Genomic DNA, 12,009 nt, shown 5'->3' on the forward strand with positions numbered 1-12,009 from the left:
TATATAGATGTGCGAAATTAGTAATTATTTAACCAGTATCCCTTTTTGTTTCTACAGAGATTGCAATTCAACGTGCTCAGCGAATTGCCCTTGTCCCACCCGTGGTTCGACTTCTTGAAGGAGTAGCCCGTGCAATACAGTTTTGTGAGCCAGTGTTGCTTGTTGGTGAAACAGGCACAGGAAAAACTTTCCTCATTCAGCACCTAGCACAAAGAACTGGAAATCCACTACTGGTCATCAATATGAACCAGCAGAGTGAAACAACAGATCTGCTCGGAGGGTTAGTATCTTTATCTTCAAATTTTAGGTGATAGGCATGTCCCCAGAGGTTATTACTGCTATAAGAGTATGTGCACTATTGTTGCTTTTGGAGTCATATCTTTTTTGTCAATTAAAAAACTAAAAAGCCTACTTTCACAATACTTATGTTCCGGGGAGGAGCTCAGTTTGATTCTTTTTTAAATATTCCTTTGATGTAACATTGAATTACTGCCTGATTAGTAAATGGTGTTATTTTCAACTAATCCCCATGAAGCAATTTCTTACTTTCTTTGCCATCCCATTGTAAAACATGTGTAAATACTGTTTCTTATTGCCTTCTTGTTAATGAGAAACTTAATGAAGAATGCCTATGTTGTACTACATTTGAATGAGGCGTTTCAGATTAATTGTAAGCGATGATAAAAAACTTTCCATTCAAAGGCTGTACAGTCCAGAATCGGTATAGCAATCGAACAAGTTCGCTGTGAGCATTGAGGCGAGCATCCTACTACTGCACCGGGTTGAAGGTATCCATTTGGTAAAACACCATGTCCTGCTGCATGAAAAAGTCTGTATCTCCCTGCTGCTCATTCTCACCCTACAGAAATCATTGACCTTTTGAGGCCTTTTTAAGGGACCAAAGGCGCGATAATCGCACGGGGATAGATCAGGGCTCTAGGATGGGTGTTTGAGTGTGTCCCACTCGAGTTAGCATAACTTCCTTGTTTTGCCATATGGGGATGCATGATGTTATGAAGCAGCAGCACCCCTTGTTTCACTTTTAATTGCTCATGTTCTCCAGTCTCCAATGGATGTCTGCCGGTCTTTGTCCCACAGCAGCTGAGAAAAGAACAACTGCAAGCTGGTCCTGTTTGCACGCTTTTGGTAATGTCACCACAGTTCACGTATCCTCATTTACCATTCACGTATTGGAAAGACGTGAATGCCACACTAATCCCTTGCCTACATGTCAGTGCTTAAGTACCTACATCAGAGTCGTGCTATGTCGTGAGCTCAAACAGAAACTTTTTGGTTGCCCCTTTAATAAAAAATTAATGGCGTAAATATAATTCTTGTGCAACTATATTGAATATTGAAATCTTGAATGTGGCAGCAGTCTGCAATTGTAGCATTATGGATGCAATGAGAATCAGCCAACCAGTTGCACATCAAAAGTTTATTCAAACCTTTACCTAGGTTTCGGCAGATTTAAACCTGTCTCCCTCGGAAGCAGGAAGAACACGTGCCACGTAGTGCACAAATAGAAAAACGAAGTCATAGGGCTTAGTCAACGATAAAATGACCCGTATAAATTCTGTGGCATAGCCGTATGGCGTAGTCAACAGTAAAAGTGATCCGTGTAAAATCTAAGTTAGGTGTGTACCGTACACACAAACAGTTGTCTACATTTTTTCCCCCAAATTTAAGGGCAAAAACTGGGGTGTGTTGATCAGTTGTAATAAGGTTGGTCCTGCTCTGCCTCCAGCAGTAGATCCTGTTATACTGTAGCATTGTTGCAGCCTCAGTCTGTGATACTTCAGTAGCACCTTAGAAGCGAAGTATTAACCACGTGTTAACTTGTTAATTACGGCCAGAAGTCCTTGTTGTCAATCCTACACAGCTAAAGAAAAACTTAAAACAATTGAAGAGGTTCTGTATGTACATCAATGATCTGATGCATAAGGTGAGTGGCAGTCTGTGACCGTTGGCTGTAATATACGGGAAAATATCATTTTTGCGTGACTGTAGAAGTGTACAGGATGAAATTGACATAATTTTTATTTGGTGTGGCGAATGGCAGCTTGCTGTAAATGTAGGAAAGTGTATGTTAACACAGATGAGAGGGGAAAAAAATTCTATAATGTTTGAGTATAGTATTAGTGATGTGCTGCTTGACGCAGTAGTGTCAATTAAATAGCTAGATATAACATTGCAAAGTGATACAAAATAGGATGAAGGCGTAAGAATGGTAGCAGGGAAGGCAAACAGCTGACTTCATTTTATTCAGAGAGTTTTAGGAAAATATAGCTCATATACAAAGTGGACCGCATATAAAACTCTAGTGTGATTCATTCTTGAATACTGCTAGAGTGTTTGGGATCACTGCCGGATTGGATAATGGAAGACATTGAATTAACTCAGGGGTGTGGTGCTAGATTTGTTAGCAGAACATATTACGAAGATGCTTTGTGAACTCAAATGGGAACTCCTGGAGGGAATATGATGTTCTTTCCAAGGAACACAGTGTTGTATAGAGATAAAAGTGAAAATTGTAATAGGAAAGCATAAAAAAGGTATTGGGTTGTATTGGGTGGACTCAAGAAGCAAACGGTACAACCTTAAAAGAAAAACTGAACATGGAACAACTCAAGTGGACCATTGTGGCTAACAAAGTATTCCATCTTTCCTTTCCATTTGATTTTACTAATTCATATTGATTAATTTAAACCCATCTGTCTGTCTATGCAAAATTATCTAACTTCCAATTTCAAGAATACCAAAGTGAACCACCATGTAAATGAAAATGGAAAGCATTCAGATCAAACTTCTAACATTTTATGCTTTTGGAGCCTTGCTATACAACTCCTATCTAGCTGTTGATTACAAGAATACATTAACTCGGTTTATTTCATTTCGCAAAGGAGATATCATTATGAGCCATGACATTTTCTGTGAATATATCTTGTGCCTTTCATGCAGTGGTGTCTCTTGTATGGTATTGTGATAATAAATAATGTAAACAGAGAGGAAGAGTACTTTAGTCACACTTAGTCCATTTTTAGTAAGGAGAAAATTTTAATTGGGTGAGAATAGGTTATTGTTATGTTGATGTGTGATTTTTATGAGGATAGAAAATGTATCAGAAAACCTGTTAGTTGTATGCCAAATAAAAATATCTTATTGTTGTTTGGTATTTCAATCATGGGAAGACATAGCTATTGTGCTGTATGCTTGTTCTGCACTTGTTTCTATAATGTAATTTATGACACTGACTTTTATCTGATCTTGCTACATTTGTGTTTTATACTCATACTATTTTTAAGAAATATAATGAAAATAATTTGTATCGTATCTTAACATTTGTAATTTCTGCAAATCATTTCATCCAATGTACCTAATGAATCCTTTTCCTTTGTGACTTACAGTTATAAACCAATGGATCTGAAGTTTATAGTGAGACCTGTGAGAGAAAAATTTGAGAGACTTGTGCGTAATCTTGCATGGGAAGATGGCCTTAAGTTTTTAGTGAAGCTGGCAGTAAGTATATAGATTTTTTTTCCTGTTTTTGGATACTGTCCAGTTCTGTATGACAATTTAGTGATAGTGGAAATAACCTAAATGTTTAATATGTTCCATTCTCCTGATATTTATTGATTATGATGCAATACAGATAGTAAATCATTAACATACATAATCAATCAACCAACAGATTTTTTCCAGTTCAGCCATCTCATTTTCAAAAATATGAAAGTATATAAAATGTGTATGGTCACTACAACTTATTTTCCACACATTGATTGTTTCCTTTCATTTTTATTGTTCCCAGCTTGACTTATTGCCACAAAAAAAGTTGTCATGTTGATTAATTGGGTTTCTGCCGTTTATTCGTGTCTTTCCTGCACAATATTTCAACTGCGTGACTCACAGTCTTCTCCAGCTGCTGTTCAATACTGATTCCTGTGTGGAACGAGTCCAGTATTTATGCCTACATTGTGCTAGGCATTCCATCTTCGGTCTGCGACTCATCTGGCGCTCTGTCCGTGGTGTGTGCTGACCAATAGCAACGGCTGTAGCATTTTCTTCTAGCCGCGGCTGTTTCGCATGCTGTGCGCATACTTTGTGGCTATTATCCATTGTCAATATAACTGAATTCAGTTGTGAATGGCATCCAAGCTGTGCTAGACATTTTATCTGCCGACTGTCATCATTTGAGTCCTTCTGTGAATTGAGACATTCTGTTACTGTGTGGTGTGCCATGTTAGGCATTCTGTTCGAAGTTCTTGTCCCCCAGGAGCGGCTGCAATGTCATGTTCAGGCCGATTCTGTTCAAATTGTTGCCTGAGACTTGGAAGAACGCCCTAGGATATTGTGTCTGTTGTCTTAGGTATCATTTCATGTATGTCCATTGTTACATGTACTGGGCTCTTACCCCTAATTCCATCTTTATGCTTGTGTCCCTTGGGGTCTTTATGTTGCCTACATTGCATCTTCAGAAGATCGAGTGCTGGGTGTCCTGATTAATGAGATTCTCTGCGACCTGAATCTCAATAGATACTTTGATAACGCTGGCCCAGTATCTCGATGTTTGTGTTAAAATCTTGGCGTCATTATACTTCACAGAATGATTTAGTTCTGTACGATGCTTGCCAATCGCTGACTTGGTCGCCTGTCTCAGCCTGGTCGTTTGGCAGATGTATGCCATCCCACATTCACATGGTACATGGTAAATGCCCGGTTTCTGTAGACGCAGGTCATCCCTTCACGCTCCCTAGCAGAGTCTTAATCTTGGTGGGTGGATGGAATACGCTTTTAATGATAATGTTTCAGGAGAATTCTGCTGATTTTGGCAGATATCGGCCCAACGTATGGCAAATGTGCAACCTTTTACATTTCTTCACGTATCTCTTCAGGAACCTCTGGTGGCGATACAGGGCGCAGTGCCTTTTGAACACCTTGAGAAGAGTATCCATTTTTGTAGAACACAGAATGTAGATGTTCTATTTCTGTTGCCAAATTATCCGGATTTGACAGAGTTCGTGGCTGGTGAACCAGCATTCTGAGTAAACCGTTTTTCTGTGCGGGTCGTGGCTTCTGCTGGTGTGCAGGTACAACTCAGTGTGAGTGGGTTTGCGGTACACACCGTGACTGAAGGTACCATCTCCCTTCCTCTTAATTAGTACGTCTAGGAAAGGGAGTAGTACTAGTCGGGAGATAAAACGTCTAGCACAGCTTGGACGCCATTCAGAACTGAATTCAGCTATACTGACAATGGATAATAGCCACAAAGTACGCACACAGCGTTTGGAACAGCTGCGGCTAGAAGAAAATGCTACAGCCATTGCTATTGGTCGGCGCACACCACTGACAAAGTGCCAGACACACTACGGACTGCACAGGGAACGCTTAGCACAAAGTAGGAAAAAAATACAGGACTCATTCAACACTGGAATAAGTGTTAAACAGCACCCATGAATAGAACAGCTGCTTTGCTTTCCAGGTTTTAACATAAGTTACAGGCATAACACAACTTTCTTACAAAAAAGTGCTTATATTCCCTTTTTGTAAAATTCAGTTCATTGAAAGTTACCGGTGCGCAAGTCGCCCTCGGCGTCGAATGAAATAAGACTTGCACTTGGCGGCTGAACTTCTCTGAATAGGGGCCTCCTGGCCATTGGTGCCATCCGCTCATTTCCATTATTTCCATTGAAAGTTGGCCCACAGTTCTTAATTTTTGATTTGTTACTTGCTCCATACTTCAACTCAAGTATTGTTATGTGTTTTAATGTTATTCTTCTGCCACTGTTGCAATATGTTGTTCTATTTGGTTACCAAGTGAGCTGGTGCAATGGTAAAACATTAGACTTATATTCAGGGTGGTCACAGTTCAGATTCTCATCCAGCCATCCTGATTCAGATTTTCCACAATTCCCGTACTTCACTTACGGTAAATACTGGCACGATTCCTTCAGTAGGACACAACTGATTTTGATACCTTCCCATCACCAGTCCAAGCATGTACTCTGTCTCTAATGGCCTTGTTGCTTGTGGGACATTGTGCCCCTACCTTCCTTTTGTCTGTTCCATTTTATTCCTTTAACTTGCGCCTCTCTCAAGCTCATATTACGTGAATGTCACTTTTGTATTGTAAGTGTTAGAAAAACTGAAGTTAAGGGGAAACGGAGCTAAAACGGACCTTAGTTTACAGGGTTACTAATACATACTTCCACAACAACATATGTGTGACGATGTGATTAGAAAAGTCTCTGCTGATCTGTTAAGCATTATGATATTCCTTAAAATTGAAAACTTATTCACTAGCATTGAAACAGATTGTTGTAAATGATATATTGGTTGATCTGCATTTATGTTTGCCAGAGTCAGATTGGTCGAAGCATCTGAGGAACACCCATCTTGGATTCATTATATTTACTTAATATACTAAGAGTACTTAGAAAATATAACAGATTACTAAAGGGTCAGCCTACGCTACGTTTTCCCATCCTCTTTTGGAGTACTGCTGTGCACTCTGATATCCTTACCAGATAGGATTAATGGAGTACACTGAAAAAGTCTAAAGAAGAGTGGCATGTTTTTTATTATCGAGAAATAGTGGAGAGAGTTTCACTGACGTAATACAAGATTTGGGGTGGACATCATTAAAACAAAGGCATTTTTTGTTCCGGCAGAATCTTATCATGAATTTTCAATCACCAACTTTCTCCTCCAAATGCGAAAATATTTTGTTGACAACGACCTACATAGGGAGAAATGATTATTGTAGTAAAATAAGGAAATTAGAGCTCACACAGAAAGATATAAGTGTTTTTTTTCTGTGCACTGTTCAAGATTGGAATAATAGAGAACTATTGTGAAAGCGGTTCGATTAACCCTCTGCCAGGCACTTAAGTGTGATTAGCAGAGTGTCCATGTAGATGTAGATGAACAGCATGTTAAGTGATTAAAGTAAATGCAAGGGAGCTCCTCAAGGTACTGTGACCAGTCTTATGTTAGTTGATACGTATCTATGGCGTAAGACGTAAAAACCACACTGTATGCAGATGATCTGGTTATTTTGACTTCATTACCAGTCATAAATCACCTTGAAGGGTGGTCACATGAAAACCTTAGGGAAGTAAGCAATTGGAAAAACCTACTATCAGATATTTTCTTTATGTCACTCTTACCCAAAAATAGCTCTTAAAAACTGGAGGGGAAGATCTGCAGTAGAATGAACATATAGATCAAAAATTAAACTGGAGGCATACATAAATAAAACTGCTGATAAAGCAAATAGCAGACTCAGCATAGTAAAGAGGTTGGGGATAGTAAATGGTGATGTTCAAGGGCAGTGCTCAACACACCTGCAAAACCTACATAAGATGAATTTTAACAGCAGTGAAGCACTTGTTGTGGCTTTTACTAGAAATATCAGATGGTTAGAAAAAGTCCAGAACCAAGCATTAAGAATTATAACTGATGGAGTAAAATCATCACCTTGAGCATTGTAACTGGGTTAGAATCTCTTTAAATAAGTATTCAAAGGTTAGCACTGCTCAGGTATAAGAAACTAATTTGTCTATCCAATCGTATTAAATTTCTAAAAGATAAAGAGTCATGTAACAATAATAGTAGAAAATTGAAAATGCAAACTAGCTTCATCCAAAATGTAGAATACATAAGATACAATATCAGCTGCCAAGAGTTGATGTTAAAAAATGTATTTTCGCACTCTCTCCAACTCTGCTTTCTCTGTTGCAATACCAGATAGACATAATTTATGATTTAAAAAAATATGAAACATAAATTAATCATTAGAGCTACAGAATTGGAAACGGTAAAACTGAGATACCCTGAAGTTCAGTTGCTCCACGTCTACACAGGTGGTTCACTAATGGAAAAAGAAAGAAAAACATTGGCATAGGAGTGTACAGCAAAATTTTCTCTCTCTGTCGATTTGTAGGACAACACCACTCAGAGTTAGAAGGTGAAGTTGGAACCACCATAGTCGCATGTCAGCAAAACAACTATTTACGCATATTCGACAAAGCAGTTATATTTTGTTATTCCATAGCAGCAAATATTGGCAGTTATAAACACGAAACATCCAAAAATAGTCCAGGAAGTAATTGCAGCAGCAGAAGAAGACAAATTGCAATTTAGTGGATACCATCTTACAGTGGCTTAAATGGTAATGAAAAAGCAGATTTTCTATCCAAAAAGGGCAGAAAGATTAAATATACTGGGAAAACTAACATGATTTATTTTTATTGGAGTGCATTATTAATAATACATTTAATGAAGAATTAAAATGATCCAATAAAAGATCCGGAAAAACCTCATGGGATGACTGTAGTGCCTGATGGACCAAGAGGAGAAGCAGTAGCCAAATTCCACTTGGCTACTGGATATGACTGACTGGCCACCTATCTGCACAAGATCTCCATCTTGCCCTCACCAACGATTGGTTCAATCATGAACAAAAAACATTTAACATAGTGCAAAAAATGAAGTGACTGTAATTCAGGCTTAACAATGTTGTATTGGGAATCAAGAGCACAAATGATGGTAAATCAAGTGTCAGAACATAATAATAATAATAATAATGTCCATTATTTTAATGGACATTGGCCTATTTTCTAATGGAGAGAGAGAGCAATCTGATACTACAATTTAGTAACTAGCTGAAACCAGTGATATTGTGCACTTGTGGCAAATAATAGAAAATAAAATAATAATTGTAATTACTTTAACTCACCTCCCATCAGTTTCATGTTTCGTTCACTGCTTCAGTATTTCTGCCTAATTATATATGAATTAATAGAGGGAAACATTCCACGTGGGAAAAATATATCTAAAAACAAAGATGATGAGACTTACCAAACAAAAGCGCTGGCAGGTCGATAGACACACAAACAAACACAAACATACACACAAAATTCAAGCTTTCGCAACAAACTGTTGCTTCATCAGGAAGGAGGGAAGGAGAGGGAAAGACGAAAGGATGTGGGTTTTAAGGGAGAGGGTAAGGAGTCATTCCAATCCCGGGAGCGGAAAGACTTACGTTAGGGGGAAAAAAGGACAGGTATACACTCGCGCACGCACACACACACATATCCATCCACACATACACAGACACAAGCAGACATTTGTGAAAAAATGTCTGCTTGTGTCTGTGTATGTGTGGATGGATATGTGTGTGTGTGCGCGAGTGTATACCTGTCCTTTTTTCCCCCTAACGTAAGTCTTTCCGCTCCCGGGATTGGAATGACTCCTTAGCCTCTCCCTTAAAACCCACATCCTTTCATCTTTCCCTCTCCTTCCTGATGAAGCAACGGTTTGTTGCGAAAGCTTGAATTTTGTGTGTATGTTTGTGCCTGTTTGTGTGTCTATCGACCTGCCAGCGCTTTTGTTTGGTAAGTCTCATCATCTCTGTTTTTAGATATGCCTAATTATATATATCAACGTAGTTGGTGCAACCATTTCTTATGATTTTACTTTGCTTTCACAGAGAGAGTATCATAGCCGAAACTGGAAAATGGTACTCCTTATGATGAAGCGTAAAACGTCTTCTGTCTTGAAGAAGTTACGTAAGAAGTCTAACCCCAGTGAAGAAATTACCACTATGATTTCAAACTGGAAACAGTTAAGTGGTGATTTGTCACGGCTAGAGAAGCAGATTTCCTCTAATGCTATGGCCTTCACTTTTATCGAGGGAAGTCTTGTCAGAGCTGTCCGTGAAGGTGAGTTCCCTTAACCTTTCCTTCCATAGAGGTGGGGAGGAGGGAGGAATATCATATTTGAGTTGAACTTTGCCAGCCAGTCACCAATGTACATCTTCATTCAGCTATATAAGTGAGAAATATCTGATTTTGTGGTTTTATTTGTGTGTTAATTATATCTTGATATGAATAGGAAAATGGGTGCTCCTTGATGAAATCAACTTGGCACCACCAGAAACGTTGGAATGCTTGTCAGGGCTATTGGAAGATGGAGCCGTGGGTAGCCTCCGCTTATTGGAACGAGGTGATGAGCAACCTGTTCCAAGGCACAAGGACTTTCGTCTCTTTGCTTGTATGAATCCTGCTACAGATGTCGGCAAGAAGGAACTGCCTGCTGGCTTACGTAACAGGTAAAACTTAAATTTTATATCTCTTGAAGAGTCAAAATTTTTCCCCTGCTGCACAAAAACCTATGAATTGATGATGATGATGATGATGATAACAATAACCATTATAATTATATAATTAACAGTCTTTCAACTTGCCCTTCAAAGGATTTCCATGGAGTTGCATTACATCATTGGCAACTTGTTACAGAATTGTCTTCCAGCAGAAAGTGGACTGTGACCTGTGGCTCTCTTATTTCTTCATAATGTATGATGATCACATCTGATTTGTGTATCGTAATGATGAATGTCTCTCTTTATGATGCAAATTTCTACATTATCTTCTACAAATGTAATTGTATTAGGGACACACAATCAGTTAATTGTACTTGATGAAATAGTCACTTCAGGCTTGACATTTACTTGTATTAGTATTTATTCTATCTGCTCCCTTCTGAAGCTGGAATACTGAATCCATGTAGACTGTGGATTGCCCGTCTCCAGTTTCAGTTCCCTATTGCAAAAGTGAGTAGATAAAGCCATAATAGATTTGTTTTAGGACAGGAGGAGTTGTTATACTTGTGGGGCATTTTATTAAGTACATGTTGCACCTAATCTTTTTTACAGATGAATTTGTACACGCCACTTGAGTTTTATGGTATCTTCTTTGTCATCACATGCTGCTTCAGCCTGGGTCACCATATACTGGAACTACATGGGGTGGACAAAAATATGGAAACACTAAAACACAGCACAGTAATACAGTGTAGGAAAAAACTGTTGGCATTCAAAAAAGCACCTAGTTATCTCAGAATGGATAAATACAGGTCCAGTATGTTTTTTTCTTCTCACAGAATAGGGGCAAGCTCAGGAAAGGTAATGATGGTAGAGGTCGATAGCAACCACACTTCCTTCTTTCCAAAGTAGGCCACAACGGCTCTATAATGTAGAGATCTGGTGACTGTGGTGGCAGGGAGATGTGACGGTTTGTCCTTGTGCTCACAAAGCAGCCCTGGACAATGCAACTGCATGGACAGTGGTGTCTTGGAACACAGTATCACCATGGGGGAACAAATATAATATCTTCGGAAGGACCTAATCATCCAAAATGCTCATATAATCCACGGTAGTAATGCAAGCTCACAGAGTAACTTTGGGGCACATGGAATACCGTGACATGACTGCTCCTGTCGTCACTGAACCCACACTATGTTTCATTCTTGGGACGTAAACTTAGCCAGAAGTTGGAAACAGTGTCAGACAAGACTCATACTACCAAATAACATGCTTCCATTGCCGCACCATCCACATTTCATTGCTTCGACACCACATTTTCCTGGTAATGGCATTTGCATCACTAACTTGGGGTTTTGGAATTCCAGCTGGCCCTGCAATTCCCAGCTTATGGAACTCCCTCTGTGTTGTTCTGGTGCTGGCTGGGTTCACGAGTGCGACATTCGGTTCTGCAATGACTTTTGCAGCTGTCGTCCTCTTATTTTTTTGCCACAGTCCTCTTCAGTGACCAGCTTTTGTGATCACTCAACATACACTTGCACCTGTATTGTTAGTTAGTGGATAATGATTTTCCACTTCCCCGTATGCAGTATAAATCGTCAGTACGGTGTTCTTGAAACACCAAACACTTTGGCTACCTTGGTCATGGAAGTACCCATCACACGAGCACCAACAATCAAATTCGCTTTGCTTCGACATAATGCACTCACAACTAAACGGAACATTGTTCTGACCATGACTGACACGTGCAATGTATTGAGGGCATTGAATATATGCCATTCATGGTCAAACCCAACAGCGACACCTGCAGGCTTGGCTAGCATCTACATCTACATCTACGTCTACATGGATACTCTACAAATCACATTTAAGTGCCTGGCACAGTGTTCATCGAACCATCTTCGCAA

The 12,009-nt window shown here is 39.2% G+C and overlaps 1 protein-coding gene across 1 annotated transcript in view; it reads left to right on the plus strand.

Moving 5' to 3' along the window:
* The window catches only part of LOC126100725 (midasin-like), a 229,874-nt gene that overhangs the window by 69,234 nt on the left and 148,631 nt on the right, over positions 1-12,009 (plus strand). The window contains exons 12-15 of the mRNA XM_049911344.1: positions 58-280; positions 3,408-3,519; positions 9,491-9,722; positions 9,895-10,111. Coding sequence (XP_049767301.1) covers positions 58-280; positions 3,408-3,519; positions 9,491-9,722; positions 9,895-10,111 — 784 coding nt within the window. The remainder of the gene's footprint in view (positions 1-57; positions 281-3,407; positions 3,520-9,490; positions 9,723-9,894; positions 10,112-12,009) is intronic.

Source organism: Schistocerca cancellata, chromosome 9 (genome assembly GCF_023864275.1).
Source record: "Schistocerca cancellata isolate TAMUIC-IGC-003103 chromosome 9, iqSchCanc2.1, whole genome shotgun sequence".
Taxonomy (NCBI): domain Eukaryota; kingdom Metazoa; phylum Arthropoda; class Insecta; order Orthoptera; family Acrididae; genus Schistocerca; species Schistocerca cancellata.